The sequence below is a fragment of the Silene latifolia genome, chromosome 4, assembly GCF_048544455.1.
Source record: "Silene latifolia isolate original U9 population chromosome 4, ASM4854445v1, whole genome shotgun sequence".
Classification (NCBI taxonomy): domain Eukaryota; kingdom Viridiplantae; phylum Streptophyta; class Magnoliopsida; order Caryophyllales; family Caryophyllaceae; genus Silene; species Silene latifolia.
Window position 1 is genome coordinate 108,298,978 of NC_133529.1, and position 21,682 is coordinate 108,320,659.

The 21,682-nt window shown below is 35.7% G+C and overlaps 1 protein-coding gene across 4 annotated transcripts; it reads left to right on the forward strand.

The window, feature by feature from the left end:
- Nucleotides 1-239: 239 nt before the first annotated feature.
- Nucleotides 240-14,900, forward strand: LOC141653775 (uncharacterized). Of its 4 annotated transcripts, none has more exons than XM_074461622.1 (9): nt 268-485; nt 913-2,011; nt 2,309-2,427; nt 2,621-2,745; nt 3,441-3,540; nt 3,647-3,724; nt 3,973-4,056; nt 6,521-6,606; nt 14,501-14,900. In XM_074461622.1, exons 2-9 carry the CDS (start codon nt 946-948, stop codon nt 14,661-14,663), a joined length of 1,821 nt encoding a protein of 606 aa, XP_074317723.1. In that variant the 5' UTR covers nt 268-485; nt 913-945; the 3' UTR covers nt 14,664-14,900. The 4 variants fall into 4 exon arrangements, 3 of the variants coding, with proteins under 3 accessions (XP_074317723.1, XP_074317724.1, XP_074317725.1); XM_074461623.1 differs by lacking the exon at nt 14,501-14,900 and adding an exon at nt 12,012-12,072; XR_012547512.1 differs by lacking the exon at nt 14,501-14,900 and having other exon boundaries at nt 240-485; nt 3,391-3,540.
- The last annotated feature ends 6,782 nt before the right edge of the window (nt 14,901-21,682 follow it).

Genomic DNA, 21,682 nt, shown 5'->3' on the forward strand with positions numbered 1-21,682 from the left:
TCTTATATGTTGGGTATATTTTAGTGACCAACACTTGCCATGTCATTCCACAAACCTCTATACAAATATGTAACCATTCTCATCTATGAACCTCAACCCTCATTCCCAACAATAAAGAGGTTTGTTATTTATGAACCCCATCCCTTATCCCCAAGAATAAAAAGGTTTGTCAACAAACCTCTAGAAAGTACACCAATCTTTGTTGACAAATTTCTATTGTCATAGGCTCTCATCAAAGTAAAAAGCAAAAGAAATAGCGTGGACTAAGAATGAGGTGATTTTATTAGAAAGAAGGATGCTGAATTGAGTCCAGTCCTGCTCAATATCTGAAATCAATATTCCAATGACACCCCCCTCATCGTCATCATCATCATCATGATATGTAAAAACCCTGATAAAATCCCAGATTATTTCCGCAAATAAAAAGAAAAACCCCTTGGCATGTCATTGGAGATGATTTCTGCAAGTATCCCCAAATTATCAAGGTTTGGACCTCTCCTTTCTCATCCATTACTCTTTTTACTTTAATTTGTAATTAAATTATTGTTTTGAGTTTCATTGCTGTTAATCAATTGCATATGTTTTTGTTAAAATGCTTAATTAGCCGCTACGGTTCATTAATTGTATTCCTCCCAAACATTTACTCCTTTTAACTGCCTCCTCCATCTCTTGTTGTCAATTGGTGTTAATAAGCAGACATTGTTGCACAAGGAACGTGTGTGTTCTTCTTCAAATACGAATTTTCGAACGTGTGTGTTTGGCTTGTTGTTGTATATGTATACAGTACCAAGATGCTGTTTTACTGCTTTTGAGTGAATATTTCTGGGTGGGAGTTTCATTGAAGTATGGTGTTGATGAAATATTGTTTACTATTTACTTGTGTTTTTTTTTTTTTTTTTTTTTTTTCCGCAGAGTGCTTCTCCAGCATAGTGAGATACCAAAACTATGGTGAAGCATAATCATTCCCCCACTCCCCATCAGCAATCTCGAAAATTCAGGGCCAAGCCACTCAAGGGACCTTCTTTTGAGCTTGCTGATTTAGGGGATGAAACTGACATACAAATTTCATATACTGAAGATAAGCACACGAGGGACAAGTCCAATGCCCAATCTTCAGAAATTATGACCACAGCTGAGCTAATTTCAGCTGTGGGACAGGTATGGGATTGTGCTACTCGTTCCCTTGCGCATTTCCAACCCAAATCAGCTTCTAAGTACTCAGACACCGTCACTCAAAAGGGTAATGATTTATGTGTTTTGGTTGAGAATGATACCATAGTTGCACTTGACGTAATCGACAGTGAATGCCTCCATTTCCAATTAAATTCCACCAGATACTTCCCTAGCATTGTGCAACAAAGTTTGGAATTCACGAGAATGACTCAGAAACTCCGTTATACGCCTTGCGAGGACACTTATGTTCAAGATATTTTTTCGGGAAATTGTGGTGATAGTTCTGGCATGAATAATACATGGTCGAGGGAAAAGAGCCTTGCAGATGTAGGAATCAGATGTGGTCTCTTAGACAAGAATAGATGGCATCACATGTCCACATCTTTCGAGACAAAAAATCTCTGCCCATGCATTTATACATCCAACTTGAACGATCAACTATCAAATGGAGGATCTGCAAACATCAAAACTAGGAATTTACCCATGTCTCCATTGTATTCAAATTATTTACTTCAGGTTTTTCAGAATACACATCTTACAACTGGCACTGCAGCTAACCATCATCAAAGTCAGGCTGATGACTTGGTTAAAGATGGAATGCCACAATTTGAAGAATCAAATATCCAGGGTGAAGTACATAGCAAGAGCTCCTCAACTGTAATGAACAGGCCTCGTCCCTTACTAGCCGAACACGAGTATGCTGTTTCTGGAGCCTTGTCTGGCATAGTGGTTAGCTTATGCTTACATCCGGTAGATACAATTAAAACAGTGTTGCAGTCTTGTCAAGCTGGACAGAAGTCTCTTTGTTACATTGGGCAATCAATAATAACCGAGAGAGGTATGTTCTCGAAGCGGTATAACTAGCATCCTTTCCATTGGCAATGGTTCTGCCATGAATTTTTTTTTTTTTTTTTTTCTCATTTAAGAAGCTCACTTTATTGTGAAATAATAATCGTTTGATGAAATATTCGACATAATTGTCGTTAGGGTCATCTGCAAATAACACCCCCCCCCCCTTCTGTGTTGTTAATAAAGGGGTCAGGCCGCCTTTGACGGGAGCATTCAGGGTTGATGTTTGGTGGTGGCGGTGGTGCATTTATGAAGCTGTTTTTTTCATTTCTGGTACTGATTACAGGATTATCTGGTCTCTATCGTGGAATAAGTAGCAATATCACAACGTCTGCACCTATATCTGCCATCTACACTTTCACGTATGAATCGGTGAAGGGATTTTTGCTTCCTTCTTTGGCTAAGGTTGTTACTTCTCTCTTTCCAATGTTGATTAAACATACAGTTGCTTTTTATCAATACACTTTTGGGTGGCCTTCAATTGATAAAAGCATATGCAAATCTAGACAACATATCTAGTCCTTACATATCTAGTCCTTACTAGTATTCAAATTTTACCTTAATTTTCTCATGTAATTTTTACGTTTTATTCTTGTAGGAGCATTGCTCTATTGCTCATTGCACGGCAGGTGCTTGCGCAAGCATCGCCACATCTTTCATCTTTACTCCTAGTGATCATATAAAGCAACAGATGCAAGTAAACTCAAATTATCATAACTGCTGGTACGCTTCAATTGATTTTGCGTCATGATATGGATTTTTTTTTTGGAAGTGTAACATTATCGCAGTGCCTGAAAGGCCCCCATAAATTGCTAGGCATGGAAATGTCAGATGTACGCACTTTAAAATTGCGGAGTGGGAGAGTCAGATGTATGCACTTTTACCCATGCGTTAGCAATGCAACAAAACTGTATCCAGATGACCAAAAAAGACTGCGTCGAGAATGCATCTGATGATTACTATTTCACTATACAATGAAGGGAAAGTAGTTTAACGACTATTTTGCTTTAATCCATCACAATCATGGACCAAATAATAATTGGTAATCGAAAAGACTTTTTTGGACTATGATAAACCAAATTTTGTTGGGTGGCAAGATGTGCAATTTGCTAGTCGTTGTAATGTCAACTGCTCTAATATGAGGTTTTCATCTATAAATCTGCCTATAGAAAATTACTACTACATCCTCTCATGGGTTTATCAGAAATAATAGTTTAGTGTACTCAGCTTTACCTTAAGCTCTCTACTACCTACACATTAGAATTTGGGATCTTATTACTTCTGGACTCGCATCTTGTTTCTGACGTAAAACATCAGTGATTCTTAGAGTAGATCTTAAAATGGTATTGTTAATCTTCTCATAAGCAGCAATCATTCAAAAATATCATGGAGTATGTGGTTTGGGTGGTGGTTTCCAGGAATGCAGCATTACGAATCATTGAAAAGGGGGGATTGCTCTCATTATATTCCGGTTGGGGAGCTGTACTGTGTAGAAATATTCCACACTCTATTATCAAAGTGAGATCATCATATTTACACACATTTTCTTTTCATATTACCGGTAATACTTTCCTGTATAGTTTTCAAGGCTCTAGTTACCCGATCTTTATGCTTTTCATTGCAGTTCTACACATATGAAAGCCTAAAGCAGATGTTCATCTCATCAGAACTGCCAGATAATCAACTAAAGACTTCCCAAACGGTTCGTTAGGCATCCTTTCTAGTTTTTCTTGTATGTTGTTGTAGTGTCTTTTCAGTGATCTCTTATTTTAAGTTCTTGGCACCACTCATTAAGCTCATTTAATCTTCGTAGATGGTTAGTGAATGCTCATAACTGACCAGATGATAAATGCAATGTGGGTGGTATATAGCATATGACCTCTTCTATTTCCAGTGGTGACCTCATGTTTTACTGATTTTTTTTTTTTTTACTGAAACCAAAATGTACAGCTGTTATGCGGAGGGCTAGCCGGATCTGCTGCCGCACTATTCTCTACTCCTTTTGACGTTGTGAAAACAAGACTACAGACTCAGGTTTTTGAAAAGATTTTATGTTCTAGATAAGCTTCTCTAAGTATTAGGTTTATGTTGGACAACGATATGCATTAGTCTTGGCATCTCATCCATTTTTTAACTTATTGCTCCTCCAATCCAGTTCATTCTTCCCATGGGGTCACATGTTTTAAAAAACGTCACTTAATATTGATGAAAGTTCTTAAATGCCCATACTTATTATTATATGTTGCCATTTTTACTTAACATATTAACTATCAAGTATCAACGTGTTTACTTAAGGAAATTGAAACCCAACCACCTTTCTCCCCACCTTCTCCTTCCCTGCTACCTGACTCAGCCTAGCGCTAGCGGGTCTTTGGCATCAACCATCACCATCTCATTTAAAAGTTGGTTCTACGGTGGTCCTGGTTTGGTTTTGTTTCTCGACATTGCCAAAGGTGAACTTACTTTCTCAAGATTCTCTGTATTTGTAGATTTGACATCTAAATACAAATTTCAAATCTCAAACATAGTTTAACAGCTTACATTAGCTTAGCAAGTAAATAATAATTGACGACATTCTTTGTAAATATAAGGTTGTAATAAGAAGTTGAACCGTTTTTTTGTTAAAAAAAGGTATGGGTTGATTGAGTTGGATTGTCCGCAATAAAGAAAGTGTGTAGAGTTGATTTGATTGGATTATCCCAAAAAGGAAAGTGGATAGAATGTACTAGATTAGAGCAGAATTTGTTGGTCTCACTCTACCATTTGTTGATATTTTGTATTTATCATGTTTGTTGTGGTAAAAAAACTATTTTGCTCTCATTGTATTGAGAGCATTGTCCCCCACATCGTACTCTCTAACCGACCCCTTGTAAAATATCCTTTATCTATGTATCATTTTCCTTGTTCAAGCCTCCTAACCAGGGGCCTCGCAGCCGTCTTGCAAGGCCAAACTACCTTGAGATTCTCCCTAATTTTATTTCAATGGTTTAACTCTTAATTTCTCCTCTAATCACTTAATTTCTTCACCAATCCTTCCTAATATGTCCATACATACATTGCGACCTTTTCTTTTATCGTGATGCGATAAAATTTATCTTTCTTTCCATGAGCACGCCATGATCTAAGCGGAACTCTATTGCGCTCTTCCACTTCAACCAACCTTACTCAATTCAATGAGACACGTCTCCATCTTATTAATAATTATTTTGGATAATAGTATCTAAATACCGAAAAAGTCACACTTTTGAATAACCTCTTTGTCTAAGGCTATCTTTCATACTTATGTGCGATTCATTGTGCTTTGTGTAAAGCATTGGGCCGTTCTACTTATGTTCCTTTCATACTTACGTGTTGTTCTAAGAAGATCTTTCGAGTTTGTGTCCATAGTTTTAACTTCTAACTTCCTTTGAACATCTCACCTTCAATTAACACTATATCGTTTGAATCATATACCATAGGATATCGTTTTGAATTGTTCTCATCAATTCGTCATGTCTATGACAAAGAACAGAAAACCAAGGCCTTGTTTGGATGAGAGGATTTGGAGGGAAAGGATACAAAATCTCTTGTTTGGATAACAATGGGGTAGGAGGGAAATAGAGGGGGAGAGGTATGGAGGGATCCATTTTCCCTCCTCCAAGCGTAATCAAAATCCTTCCACCATAGGAAAATTTGATGAAAAACTCCACTTTTCCATTCCCCCTTGCGTTCCCTTCCCTCCCTTTCCCTCTCTCATCCTCCTCCCCTCTCTTTCCCTCCACTTTTGCTATCCAAAAACACACCCCGGTGTGTTTGGATTGGGGGTTAGGAGGGGAAGAGAGAGACTCTGGAGGGAGGTGAATTCCTTTATTTGGTTACCAAAATGGGGGTGGAGGTATTTGGAGGGGAGTCGAAAACTCCTCCAAGGCAATTTATTCCCCTCCAACTAAGGAAAGATTTGGAAAACTCCCTCCTTCCATTCCATTCCCTCATTCCCCGGCCCCTCCCTTTTCCTCTCAGTTTTCTATCTAAACAGGATCTAAAGGCAGAGCCTTGATGCACCCCAATCATAGTGAGGAACTCTTCTATTTTCAGGATGTGAGTTTGTGCATTCATACCAGCTCCCTCATATATCGTCTTTATGACATGAATATATTTTTGAGAAATGTTTTTCTTGGCTAAGATCCAATATCATACGTCTTCTTTCAGTTGACAAAAATCATATACTATGTCTCTATGACTGATATTGCCTCCATAACCGATCTCATTTGCATGTGCTTGAATATAAATCGGTTCAACAACAAATGTAAATAAATGGATGAGACAGAGGTAGTATACGATCTAAACCACGACTGTTAACAGTGCTTTATAAGTTGTACTCAAGAGAGTTGCTAAGTTGTCATACATAATCGGGTATGAATATGCTCTTTTAATAGAGGAGTGAACTCTCTCCCTTCCCCGCTGTTAGATTGCATGATTACTTTTGAGACAAATTACCAATGGATTCCTGTTTATACAGATGCCTGGATCAGCTAGAAAATATCAAAATATTCTGAATACCCTTCAACAAATATGCGATCGTGAAGGTGTAAAGGGTCTCTACAGGTAGGAAATTTCAATTTTGGAAACTTCACATGGTACCATTGAGTTCTGACAATTTTATTTATAGCTTTATGCACATGATACTCTTGAAGTTTTTTACGGCCTGACGTAACCAAAATTGTAACTATGTGTTATGTTTTAAGGTTATTTGATGTCATGACCTTGGAAAATGATGAAACAATTTTGGAGTGAAAATTAGTGAACCAAAAAACACCAATGGTAATACGTAAACAAAACAAAAACCTATGTGGTGCGATATGCGCAAACTAAATAATGTACTTTTCACTAAATACTCCTTCCACCCGAAAATAATCTTGTTATTCGGGTTTTCACAGTCTTCACACGGCTTTGACCCGAGTTTTCTCCATTTATATGGAACTTCCTCCAATTTTTTTTCCTTTCCATTTCAGTTCAACTGTTTTAACAAAAGTGTAAAATGACCTTCATACCCTTCACATACCTCCTCTACCCCACCCCGCCTGGCAGCCACCCAACCTTTTATTATGTCCACTACCCATCACCTACAAGCTACAAGCACCACCTACGATACTCGGACACGGCAGCTGGGTGACGTATTCCGTATCGATACGATACGATACGGAATACGATACGTAATACGTATCGGATACGCTAATTTCCGATACGATACTGACACAGTTACGAAAACTTACGAAAACTTACCTGAAAGACGAAAGATGCGATAAGCCTACAATGAAAGAGGAAGGATCTTGACCTTCACCCAGATCTGGTTACATTGGAGTATGTCATCAGGGCTGGGAGAAGGAGAAGACCTCAAGAAGTTGATGTTTGATGGGAGTGACTTGTGAGGAAGAGTTGTGGTAACTGGTAGGTATGTGTGGAAAAAGAAAGAAGAGAGAGAAAGTGGAAAGTGGATTGCGGTACATTGAAATGCTAGGAAAATTAGGGTTTTGTTTTTAAAAAGAAGTGGGACCTTTGTGAGTGTAAATGAGAGGCATTTGCAAAGTTAATACTCACTCCATGATACTCCTATATCTTAATCGTTGTAAATATACGGAGTATAGTAGTATAGTCAAGAATACTATAATCATATATCTATATAAAACAAACAAAAGTATAATACAAAGTATATTTTTTATTTATTTCTTAAAAATTATGAAAAATATATATATAAGACGTGTCGTATCCGTATCTATAAAATAGTCAAGATACTCCTTTGACCGTATTCCCGTATCTATTAAAATTCAAAATGACGTGTCGGATACTCCGATACGTATCGGATACGATACTTCGTATCCGTGTCCGAGTAACATAGTAGAGTACATAACCAAGAGTGGGGTTGGAATCGTTTTCATCACAGCTAACATCCACAAATAAGTTAGGCACCTCAGGGTTCAAGATACTGCGATAACTTGTATAAAAAACTTCATAAGACGTCTTTCCTCCTGAAAAATGCAAAGTTGAAGGGTCATGCTCTTGACAAGTTTTTCCTAATAAATAGATATTCAATCACATAATGTTTAAGTTACGGGCTAAGGCTAGGTTACTTTTACCTCTGCTTTTCCCTTTAGAGAATCCTCCAATGAGTCCTCCAATGAGTCGGCTGGTTGAGTGTGGAGGTAACACTGTGCCATGCAATAGAATACCGGACGAACAAAGTTAAAGAGTTTAGGTTAGTGTAATTATAAGCAATAGAATGACAAATTAACACGTGTGGACTGGACCCTCGAGGAGAGAAACCGGACTCCAAATTAACATTGGTCAGAGCTTTATTAGTGAATACCTTTGAGTTCAAGCAGGCATTTGTTGGTCTCATAAGATTCAAAATTTTCGAAGAGACTTTCCCAACCTTAAAAGCGATACTCATGATGCTGCCGAGACAACAAAAAAAATACAAGTAATGTCAATAGAAAATTAACCCCCTATTTAATTTATTTATGTCTTACGATGAGGGACCTCGACCAGGCTCAAGGTATGGGTACCCGGACGACCATGGTTTTTAGTTTTTTACTTGGCTCAATCAGAGTCTCGAACTTGCATGTATAAATGTATATTCCAAAGAACAAGAAGTCCATTAATTTAAATGAAAAAATGCCAAGAACTGGTATACACTGTTTGTATGAACTCAATAATAAGAATGAAGGGTTTGGAGTTGATAATTTTTGCACAGATATAGTGTCTCATAACTTGATGTACCACCCTAGTTAACAATTTAACATCGAAACCTTAAAAAGGATTCCTCAAACAACATCAGAGATCAACTTTACACCTTTCAGACATGAATACATGGAAAAAAAACAAGACAAAAATATAATCAACCGAAACCAAGCAGTAATAAACAAACTAAAACTTAAGCTAACACATGGCACTAATCATACCTAAGCTAACACATGACACATATAAGGGGTGTTTGTTTCAACTCATAAAGGTATGAGGTATGGGTTTGGAATGAGCCAAACCCATACTTGGTGTTTGTTTGGCAAAAATAGAGTTTCATACTCATACCTCAAACCCATGAGGTATGGGTTTCTCATACCAAAGGAGGAAGGTGGGTATGAGATTGATACCCATGGGTATCAAAAACTAAAACCAGAAACCATGAAAAAAACTTAAATGGAACATTTTAAATGAAATTTTTTTACATTTATTTGATCAAATCTTTATTTTCATGAATTTTCAATATCAAAAATAATATTTTTATGTTGTATTTTAGATTTTTTAAACTTTGATAAAGTTCAACCCCATTCCACCCAAAATTGAAACAAACACATGGTATGAGGAATCAAGTTCCAAACCCATACCACCCGGGTATGATTCCTGATTCCAAACCTATATCCACGCGCGAACCAAACGCGCCCTAATTATTCTACACATAAGATTGATTATAATTTAATAATAAAGTTTGCAACTTTAAACTAATCTAACGACATAACATTAAAAAGAATTAAGACTAAACATACTTAAGCTAACACATGACACACATAATTACTCTACACATAAGATTGAGCATAATTTAATAATAAAGTTTGCAACTTTAAACAAATCTAACAACCTAACATGAATGAATTAAGACTAAACCCCTCTTTTCCTATTTAATTACAAAACCCCAACTCCGAATTTAATTACAAGTACAAAACCACTTTCTGCGCTAAAACTTCCAAGTTCAAAGTAAACCATTTTATGCGTTTTACAAATTCCAGATTTTTGTTTCTCCATAACCTAACTCTTAACCAGCCTTCTCTTCTTACGTTTTTTTGTTAATACCTCAACATCAATGCTAATCCACATCATTAATGCTAATCCACATCATTAGTCAAAACAGGGAGTTAATTATAAAAATTGAACCTAGGTAATTGAACATTAATCAAAATGATTGATAGAAACAAATAATGAAATGGAAATCAGACAAACCTGAAATATTAGTTCTATCGTCAGTAGAACTAATTGTATCACTAAACTTCCTATCATTCTATTAACAGTCCCAATATTTCAGGTTTGTCTGATTTCCATTTCATTATTTGTTTCTATCAATCATTTTGATTAATGTTCAATTACCCAGGTTCAATTTTTATAATTTTTATAATTAACTCCCTGTTTTGACTAATGATGTGGATTAGCATTGATGTTGAGGTATTAACAAAAAAACGTAAGAAGAGAAGGTCAAGTTAAGAGTTAGGTTATGGAGAAACAAAAACTGGAATTTGTAAAACGATAAAATGGTTTACTTTAACTTGGAAGTTTTAGAGCAGAAAGTGGTTTTGTACTTGTAATTAAATTGAGTGGGGTTTTGTAATTAAATAGGAAAAGAGGGTTTAGTCTTAATTCATTCATGTTAGGTTGTTAGATTTGTTTAAAGTTGCAAACTTTATTATTAAATTATGCTCAATCTTATGTGTAGAGTAATTTATGTGTCATGTGTTAGCTTAAGTATGTTTAGTCTTAATTCTTTTTAATGTTATGTCGTTAGATTAGTTTAAAGTTGCAAACTTTATTATTAAATTATAATCAATCTTATGTGTAGAGTAATTAAAGCGCGTTTGGTTCTACGTGGATATGGGTTTGGAATCGTGAATCATACCCGGTGGTATGGGTTTGGAACTTGATTCCTCATACCATGTGTTTGTTTCAATTTTGGGTGGAACGGGTTGAACTTTATCAAAGTTTAAAAATCTAAAACACAACATAAAAATAATTATTTTTGATATTGAAAATTCATGAAAATAAAGATTTGATCAAATAAATGTAAAACAATTTCATTTAAAATGTTCCATTTAAGTTTTTTTCATGGTTTTTGGTTTTAGTTTTTGATACCCGTGGTATCAATCTCATACCCACCTTCCTTGGGTATGAGAAACCCATGCCCGTGGGTTTGAGGTATGAGTATGAAACTCTATTTTTGCCAAACAAACACCAAGTATGGGTTTGGCTCATTCCAAACCCATACCTCATACCTTTATGAGTTGAAACAAACACCCCTTATATGTGTCATGTGTTAGCTTAGGTATGATTAGTGCCATGTGTTAGCTTAAGTTTTAGTTTGTTTATTACTGCTTGGTTTCGGTTGATTATATTTTTGTCTTTTTTTTTTTCCATGTATTCATGTCCGAAAGGTGTAAAGTTGATCTCGATGTTGTTTCGAGGAATCCTTTTAAGGTTTCGATGTTAAATTGTTAACTAGGGTGGTACATCAAGTTATGAGACACTATATCTGTGCAAAAATTATCAACTCCAAACCCTTCATTCTTATTATTGAGTTCATACAAACAAGTGTATACCAGCTTCTTGGCATTTTTTCTTTTAAATTAATGGACTTCTTGTTCTTTGGAATATACATTTATACATGCAAGTTCGAGACTCTGATTGAGCCAAGTAAAAAACTAAAAACCATGGTCGTCCGGTACCCATACTCGAGCCTGGTCGAGGTCCCTCATCGTAAGACATAAGTAAATTAAATAGGGGGTTAATTTTCTATTGACATTACTTGTATTTTTTTGTTGTCTCTGCAAAGATCACGAGTATCGCTTTTAAGGTGGGAAAGTCTCTTGAAAATTTTGAATCTTATGAGACCAACAAATGCCTCGCTTGAACTCAAAGGTATTCACTAATAAAGCTCGACCAATGTTAATTTGGAGTCCGGTTTTTCCTCGAGGGTCCAGTCCACACGTGTTAATTTGTCATTCTATTGCTTATAATTACACTAACCTAAACTCTTTAACTTTGTTCGTCCTGGTATTCTATCGCATGGCACAAGTTGTTACCTCCACACTCAACCAACCGACTCATGGAGGACTCATGGAGGATTCTCTAAAGGAAAAGCAGAGGTAAAAGTAACCTAGCCTTAGCCCGTAACTTAAACATTATGTGATTGAATATCTATTTATTAGGAAAAACTTGTCAAGAGCATGACCCTTCAACTTTGCATTTTTCAGGAGGAAAGGCGTCTTATGAAGTTTTTTATACAAGTTATCGCAAGAGATCTTTAACCCCGAGGTGCCTAACTTATTTGTGGATGTTAGTTGTGATGAAAACGATTCCAACCCACACTGGTTATGTACTCTACTATGTTATTCGGACACGGATACGAAGTATCAGATCCGATACGATCGGAGTATCCGACACGTCATTTTGAATTTTAATAGATACGGGAATACGGTCAAAGGAGTATCTTGACTATTTTATAGATACGGATACGACACGTCTTATATATATATTTTTCATAATTTTTAAGAAATAAATAAAAAATATACTTTGTATTATACTTTTGTTTGTTTTATATAGATATATGATTATAGTATTCTTGACTATACTACTATACTCCGTATATTTACAACGATTAAGATATAAGAGTATCATGGAGTGAGTATTAACTTTACAGCTGTCTCTCATTTACACTCACAGTGTCCCACTTCTTTTTTAAAAACAAAACCCTAATTTTCCTAGCATTTCAACAGCCGCAATCCACTTTCCACTTTCTCTCTCTTCTTTTCTTTTCCACACATACCTACCAGTTACCACAACTCTTCCTCACAAGTCACTCCCATCAAACATCAACTTCTTGAGGTCTTCTCCTTCTCCCAGCCCCGATGACATACTCCAACGTAACCAGATGCGGGTGAAGGTCAAGATCCTTCCTCTTTCATCAGAGGCTTATCGCATCTTTCGCCTTCCGGTAAGTTTTCGTAAGTTTTCGAATCGTGTCGAAGATCGATCGGAAATTAGCGTATCCGATACGTATTACGTATCGTATTCCGTATCGTATCGTATCGATACGGAATACATCACCCAGCTGCCGTGTCCGAGTATCGTAGAGCACCACTAGCGGTGCACCACCACCTACACTCCCTACCCACCAAGCCATATTACTGGCCAATGGCCATCATTATCCGCACCCACCAAGTCACGGTGACCGGCAATCGGCACTTCAAGTCCCAACCCTCCACCCCCCCAAACACCTCCTCACCCAACGCCTTCACCACTTAGATCTAGGGTTTAAGGGGCCGGGGAGTGAAATCTGTTGGTGATAAGGTGAATGATGGTAGTAACTAGTAATTAGGTGTTTGACAAGGATAGCTTAGTAACTTTACCTAAATAACTTTAGAGGAAAGAAAGGGAAGTGGGAAGATAAAAATAAAACGTAGTTGCTCTTTCATGGACACCTTTTACTCTATTATAGACTTTTTTTCATAATATTTCCATACAATACCCTTTTCCTAAAAAAAAAAAAAAAAAAGCTTTCTCAATTTTCTTTCCTTGAAACATAATCAAACTCTCCCAAATTTGCAATTAGGGATATCAATCATCATATTGAAATCATTCGTTTATCAATTTTATTTGTATTAAACAAGAATTTATTTCAATTAGGGTTTGGGGTCTTTTACAATTAGGGTCTTTTGTAATGAAGGATGGTTTTGGTGACGGGATGGTGGTGATGCTTGGGAGGAGGCGGCATTGGTGTCGCCACTGTTGGTGAGAGCAGGTGGCATGGGGTAAGGGGCGACAAGGGAGGGGACGGCGGCGGGGGAAGAGTGGCGACATGGGAGGGGAGTTAGGTGGGGGCGGATCGACGATGGGTGGTGGACGCTGTGGAAGATGGGGCAGAGCGATGCAATGTCAATAGGTATTCTGCCGGACCTATTCTGCCGGCTGATGGTGGTGGCAGCGGCAACGGGTGGGTGGTGGCCTGACCGGGCAGTAGGTATTTGTTGTTGAAAGGTTAGGGGAAGAGGGTAAGGGTGGTTGAAAAAAATAAGAGGGGTAATTGTGGAAAATGCGTCCATGAAAGAGCATAACCCAAATAAACTTTGCCAAAAGAGGAAAGTGGAAAGAAAATACTCCCTCCATTCAACAATTATCACCCCATTTCTCCAATTTATGTGAGGGGTATTATATTGAAGTGGGGTGATAAAAGTTGAATGGAGGGAGTAAGAGATTGGAGTGAGTATTTTGTGTCCATAAAATATTTTTGTGAAAGAATTTTTATGATGAATGTAAATATTTTAATTATTTTTATTTTAATACTTAGTTAGAATCGAAGTTTTTAAACTTCGACCACAAAAGTCAAACTAAGTAGCTTATTTTTGTGAGGGAGTATATTTTTCCTCCAGAGTTGTTTAGTTGTGATACCTGAGAAATACGCGAAAGTAGTAAATATATATATACTCAAAACACAAGGGGTGTTACAACATACAACTTGATCATGTTAAAAAAAAAAAAAAAAAAAAAGGCAAACCTGAAGGGTTTTATGTGTACAAGCTTAAAATGTTGAGTATCATGTGAACTTTTCAGTGTTAGTTTGTGCTGAAAAAGCTCGTTTATGTCTAACAACTCAAGTGAACTTTTAATGAAAGTGGTTAACTTGCCTAGAATTTCCTTGAGCTGATGGCAAATTTACATGTGGGGTCGCTTTTGTTGATCTTAGGGGTTTGATTCCAAGGCTTGTAATGTACATGTCCCAAGGAGCATTGTTCTTTGCATCGTATGAGATATTTCAGAGGCTACTCTCTTTGGATCTTCGCCATTGCAGATCAGAAATGTTGCAGCAGAAACAAAATTCCGAGGATGACACTCTATTACCAGTGTAAGCATTTTTTGATTTTTGGCATTTGTTTATTGATTTCTTCGGCCGAGTGGCCCACACAAATTTTGGGCCCGCAAATTTTGATCAGTGGTTGGAGTAGAGACAGATAGAATCTTAGACGAGGCAGCGATCCTTTGTATAGATTCTGTACAGTTTTGAACATATGGACAGCCGATTATTATGAAGAATCAATCTGGTTGTCAAACACTCGTGGGGTTTATTTATTACTCCGTATTAAATACTCACTCCGTCCCATTCATTTTTTTTTGTTTACTATTTCATTTTAGGGTGTCTCATTCATTTGGTTACCTTTATTAGAAATGTTTTTATGGGTAATTTGATCATACACATCCATTATAATCCACTTTTCATTTACTAACAACCACTACAAATGATTCCCTCTCATTTACTTGGTCTTTATTCCAAAATCAAAGGTAAGCAAATGAACGGGGCGAAGGGAGAATCAAATCATTTTTGAAACCAACGTTGAATATTAGGACACATTATAGAGATGTTAGCATTTTACTATAGATGTTAGCATTCTTCAATTTGCTCTTCAATTTCAATAACCCTTTCTTGTGACTTGCCCCTTCTCTTCTTCTTGGGAGGAGATTCTAAAGTTCTCCCCTTCGTCAATGTCATAGCACTAGCATTTTCTCTAGGAGGAAATGTAGTGGAGGGAATAGAAGTGGAATTCCTTTGGTTTTGCTTGGCAAGTTCTTGGGCAATTTGTCCAAGGTGGATCTCAAGGTTGGCAACCTTGGCATCACTAACACCCTTGTCGGCTTTAATCTTGTCAAACTGCTTGTTTGTTTTAACTTGCTCTTGGAAAATGTTCTTAAGCAAGCCTTGAACACTTGGTTCCTTTTGAGAATTGGTGTTGTTACCTTGATTGCCAAATTGGGATGATTGACCTTGGTTTTGGTTTCGACCTTGGTTATTGAAATTTCCATTCCTATTCCCTTGAGAATTTGAACCTTGACCTTGTCGGGAATTTTGGTCCCTCAAGTGGTTGAATTGGCCATTCACAATGCTCTTTGAGGTGTCACCACCCCAACCAAGTCGAGGGTTGTCTCTACTCCCAACATTGTAAGTGTTGCCACTAGGGTCATAGTTGTAATATCCTCCCCCGGAAGGATTCCTAGCATTGTAATTCCCATAACCCATTGCACTTACATTTTCCACTCCAATTCCTTCTTCAATCATAATGGGGCAAGCTTCCTCCAAATAAGGACCTTGGCAATAGTTGCATTCCACTTGATTCATTTGACCCCCATCTTTGTTTGGATTGTTCACCATCATGTTCTTCACTAGGTGAGTTAGGTCATTCACACTTTGCTCAAGATTTTGAGTAGATGAGGAGGAGGTTCCCATTGAAGATGCATTTCTTGATCCCCTTTGACTTCTACCATAATTTCTTGTGGTTGAGGCAAGTCTCTCAATGATTTCCTTAGCGGCTATGGAATAATTCTCCAAGCCTCCTCCGGTAGCGGAATTGACCATCCTTTGATCTTCTTGGCCTAAACCTTCATAAAAGTTAACAAGAAGGTCATCCTCACTCAACCTATGGTATGGGCATTCAGCCACCAACCTCTTAAATCTTTCCCAATATTCATACATGGTTTCCCCATTGTCTTGCTCTATTGTGGTAATTGCCTTCTTTGCACGGTTGTGGCGTGAGTCGGGATAGAATTTCTCAAGAAAGGCCGCTTTCATTTCCTTCCAAGTACTTATGGACCCCGGAGTAAGATAGAAAAGCCAATCCTTGGCCGCATCCAACAAGGAAAACGGAAAGACACGAAGCTTGAATTGATCTTCCGTCACCCCATTTGGAATGGCTCCTTCACACACCATGTGAAACTACGATAAGTGCCGGTTATGATCATTTCCCGCTTGCCCAAGGAATTTGGGTAAGTTGTGAATGAAGAAACCCTTGAGTTCAAAATTGGCATTTGCTCCCAAAGGAGGATATGTGATGCATAATGGTTGTTCATCATAGTTTCTTGCCCTTATCTCCCGAATGGTTCTATTATCGTTCGCCATTCTAGGATATTGTACTTCAATAGGATCTACCGAAAGTGGCTCTTCTTCAACTTCGGCTTCCCTAGGTGGTCTTTGATACCACCTTGTGGGGAAGTAAACATAAACCTTGACACTACACAAACAAATTAGAACTTCCACTTACTTAAAACACCAAGAGGAATATAAAAACAACTAAGCATAAATTAACAACATCAAGTTCTAGCTATGTTGCCCTTCCCCGGCAACGGCGCCAAAATTTGATAGAGAAAAAGACTAGGTCGTTAAATGCTAGAATTAACCTACCAAATTAACAATTTATAAGCCAAACTCGACTCTACACTATGCAATTAAGAATAGTAGTAAAGGGAAGTAAGGGTCGAACCCAAGAGAAGGACTTTTAAGATAAATACTTGAATTGTAAACTATTGACTACTAATGACAAGTTTATAAACAAACAATGGTTATCAACAATGACAAACAATCGATAAACATAGATAAAGGGGGGTTTTTGAGTTGATTGGTAACATGAAACAAAGTAAAATTTCAATCTTTGTCTAACAAGCAATATAACAAATACTTGGTGAGTAAGAAAGTTCAATATTTAAGAGGACTTGGTGCAATTCTTCCTTAGTAACCAACAATGGTAAAGTTTGACTCTTTTATAACTCTCCTCTTATTATTTACCCACTACTTTCAAGTCAAGATGTTAAAATACACAAATTAAACCATCCATGCATGTCCTTCAAGTTTAATTAATCAATTCATTAAACCATGAGTGCAAATCAAACATGAGCATTAAGAGTTGTGCCAAGACAAGAAGCTAGGATCAATACTCACAAGATTAAACCATACAAATGAGAAAAGACGTGAAATTTCCTACTTATTGCATGAATCCTTTAAAACAAATCAACATACAACAAGCTTGCTCCAAATAATCCTAGATAGATTAAACCATTTCTCTAGAATTTGCAATAGTTGGGTAAACAAGATGCAAGAGTGATCAATTCTAACATTCATCTACTCAACATGAGAACTAAGCATAAAGAAAGATCATTGGATAAATAAGAAGAGATTAAAAGAGTCTTACAATACTAAAGTTGGAGACTTTGGATGAATTACACCAAGCAAGGAAGTATTTAGCCTTCCATAGTCTTCATAACCCAAAACAATAAGGAAAGATTATAACTTGAATGAAAATTGTCTTCTAAATTATTACAAGCTTAAAACCCTAAATATGAGATTAGATAAGATGATAGGATGGTAGATAGATTTTGGAGCTTGTGTCCTCCACAATTAGTGGGATAACATTTATAAATCTCTTATAGGTTCACAAGGGTATACTTTGTATTTTATCAGTTGATTAACGATTACTTAATAACGGTTGGCTTGCTAAAAAGTTTGACGTTATTATCATACTGATGACGGTGATCAACTGGTCCCTAAAAGTCACACCTAAAGGATGTGTTTGAGAGATGTGATTGTATGAAAATATAATCACATTGATGCCTGACTAAAAGGTTAATCCATGTATTTGACTAAACAGTTAGTCAATGTGTTGATGAGACGATTATTTAATTTAATTAAATAATATTAGCTGAGACGAATTAACTGTCAATTCGTAAATTGAATATAATATGTTATATTTAATTAATGTATATAATGTTAGCTTGAACGAATTAAGATATTAATTCGTAATTAAACGTAACCAGTTATATTTAATTAGCTAATTATAAATATGCGATATTTATAGTTAAAGTATATATTATACGATATTGTCATAATAAATTATTACAGACCGACATTAATAAATCGACTGCAAGCTGTTGTGTGTAGACTTATTAATACGGAATAAATTAAATGACAATTTATAAATTATACACTTTATATACATTTTGTAAACTACCAAAAATAAAAATATTTAATCACCTTATTTTGGTAGGTGAAAAACCGAAAATAAGGAGATAATCCTCCTTATTATTTCGGTTGGTTTTGGCCGAAATTGAGGAGAGAAAATATCTCCCCTTTACTTCTGTTATTTCGGTTATAATAAGAGAGTGGGAGATCATTTTTCTTTAACCTAATTTTGACCTAATTCTCTCATCAAAACAAAACACAAAAACCCTAAATTAATATTGGTGAATTTGGGGATCGATTCTAGCAAGAACAAAAGGGCATTTCTCATATCATCTTGGGTGCAACGTTGATATTGTTCTTAGGCCATATTTGCGAGGACCAAAGGTTGATTATTAATCTCTTCTTTTTTGTTTATGCAAATTTTATTTATGACTAGTTTTTATATTTATAATTTCGTTATAATCCTTGTAATGTTAATGGAAGTATACCGATATTTCCCACAAGTGGTATTAGAGACAAGGTCACGAAATTATTTTATATGAATTTCATAATTGAATTTAAACAATAAAGTTTGAAGAATCGAGAAAAACAAAAATTTCAGCCGTGAAGAAATTTTTTTTTTTTCCTAAAAGTTTTTCTGTTTTTTTTTGTTGATTTGTTCCATTTTGATTTATTAATATTGTTGTTTTAATTTGTTAAAATGATAATATGATGAATTTGTAGTTGTTTTGATTTAATGAGGATTAAATTAAAATGTAAATGGAAATCGTCTTGTTTGATGATGTTAAATTTGTTTTTGCTATATAGTTTTTGGCATGGATGGTTTTAAATCGTTGTTTAGAATCATATTTCATTAATTTATATGTTCATGATTATGCCAATCTTGTTTCAATAGCAACTATAAACGAATTTGTTCATCTAAATGTTTTTTTTGTTATTAGGGCTTAATGCCGTGTGAAAATAAAAAAAAATTCTGTTTTTTTTTTGTGGCTGTTTGCCGTGACCAGGAAAAAAAAGGGGTTTCTGTTTTTTTTTTTTGTTTTTGTGGATATGCCGAGTGCATTAAAAAAAAAAAAGGAAATCTGTTTTTTTCGTTTTTGCACAATGCCGTGAGCATTGAAAAGAAAGAAAAAAAAAACCTGTTTTTTTTTTAGTTTGCCGAGAGCATTATTAAAAAAAAAAAAATTTGTTTTGTTTTTGGCCAATATTGATTATACATTAAATTAATAATGTATGATTAATTGTTGTGAAGAAGTTCACAATTTTTAGATATCTAATTATTTTAAAGAAGTTTAAAATAATGTTGGATTAATTCATATTACAAGATTAATGTGAATTAAGATTGAAATTAATGTGAGTAATTGAGGAATTGTCACTTAATTTGATCATTTAAATATGTGGTTTGGGTAAATTAATCTACATAATTAAGGAATTATGTCTTGCATGTTTAATTTATTAGTTGATGCATTTTTTTGTTGAATGAATCGTTGAATGGTTTTATTTTCGTATTTTTGCAATCGGTTGTAATTTGTAATACCTAGTGTGGCCTTAGTTAAATTATGTTTTCGTAATGATGGAAACATAATTTTTAATATAATTTGAGATCTCGAATCTCCTTTTATTTTCTTTAAGTATTATGTTTTGAAATTAGAATGTAAATAGGTTTATTTTGTAATTTTAATTGTAATTTTAAAGAAGACTAAAGATGGAGATTGGATTGCTCACTCCCGCTACATGGACCAAGATGGAACATCAAGACAAGCTTCTCGGGTCCAAGGATGAATTCCAAAATTGTATTTAATGTTCATTTTGGTAGATAGGCCACACTAGGACTTTATTTTTGTTTTACGTTTTACCGTTCTTATTGTTTTTCATTCACATGATAGTGCATCATTTTTCCGCCTAAACCAAACCACCTACTAAAATGCATGAAAATTGACTCATACAGAATGAATGTTAGTTTTCATAGACATACAGATGTCACACAATTTTAAGCCATCACCTTAGTTTATTCATTCTCGCATGCTAGATATTAGTTCACTTAAAATGATTTAAAATAAAGTTGATGGGATCTTCCTCTAAAACTGAAATTGAGACTAGTCTTTATAAGGGCAAACAACTATGAATCCCTTCTTCGTCGGTAGGCATATAGGACCTTACTCTCCATATGACCCCTTCTACGTTGGGTAAGTTGTTTGTGTTAACTTAGTTTACCTCAACATTATAACCCGAACAGTTTCTCGTGATTATGATGGACTATAGATAGAATTTACAGAAATTTATCGACCAAGAATTCTAACAGTAGAATTAGCCAAAAGGTTGGCTTATCAATTTACAGATAATTGAGTCTTGGGATCATTTATATAATTCTTGAGGGAGGTCAATTGTATAAATGCTTGAGTCTTCGCGTTATAACAGTATTGCATTAGACTTAAATCATAACGATGAGTATGCTTATTATATTTATTCATCTTTTCGCAGTGTAGAATACGCTTATTTTGATAATACTGTTATTGTTAGAACACATTGGGTTGATGATGCCAAGTCCCTTTGTTATTTGATTGTTTGCTCTTATTTGAAATGATTAGTGATTAAAGCAATCAAATGGACTTTCTGTGACACCCTTAAATCTAGCCTTAATTATATACGTAAATTCTACAGAAAAACTGGTAGGATATGTTTGTAAATGGTTCAACTAGTCCAAAAACATGCAATTTCAAAAATTTTCTTCCTAAACCATTCACAACCAATTCCAACTCAAGAAGAGTGTCAAAAACCCTGCAACAACTGATAAACTAATTTACATACATAACTTAAGACGCGGAAATATAGTGATACAAACCCAAAATAGAAAAGGGAGACATATGTCCCTTCAAATTATATACAAATCAAAGTGTAAAGGGTTTACTAATAGAATAGCCAAAACTAGGTCCAAGGTTCCTTACTCGCTAGCTCGTCTGTGACCCCAACAAAGCATCAACAACCTGTCAATCGCATTTTATACAAACACGAAAGCCACAATTCAGTGGGGAGTAACTTCGAGTCCTCCCAGCCACGAATCGTCAAAATTAATGTAACATGTAATGTAACATGTAAACAATTTGATAAACCATTTACTTATCATGTATTCTAACAAATGACCCTAAA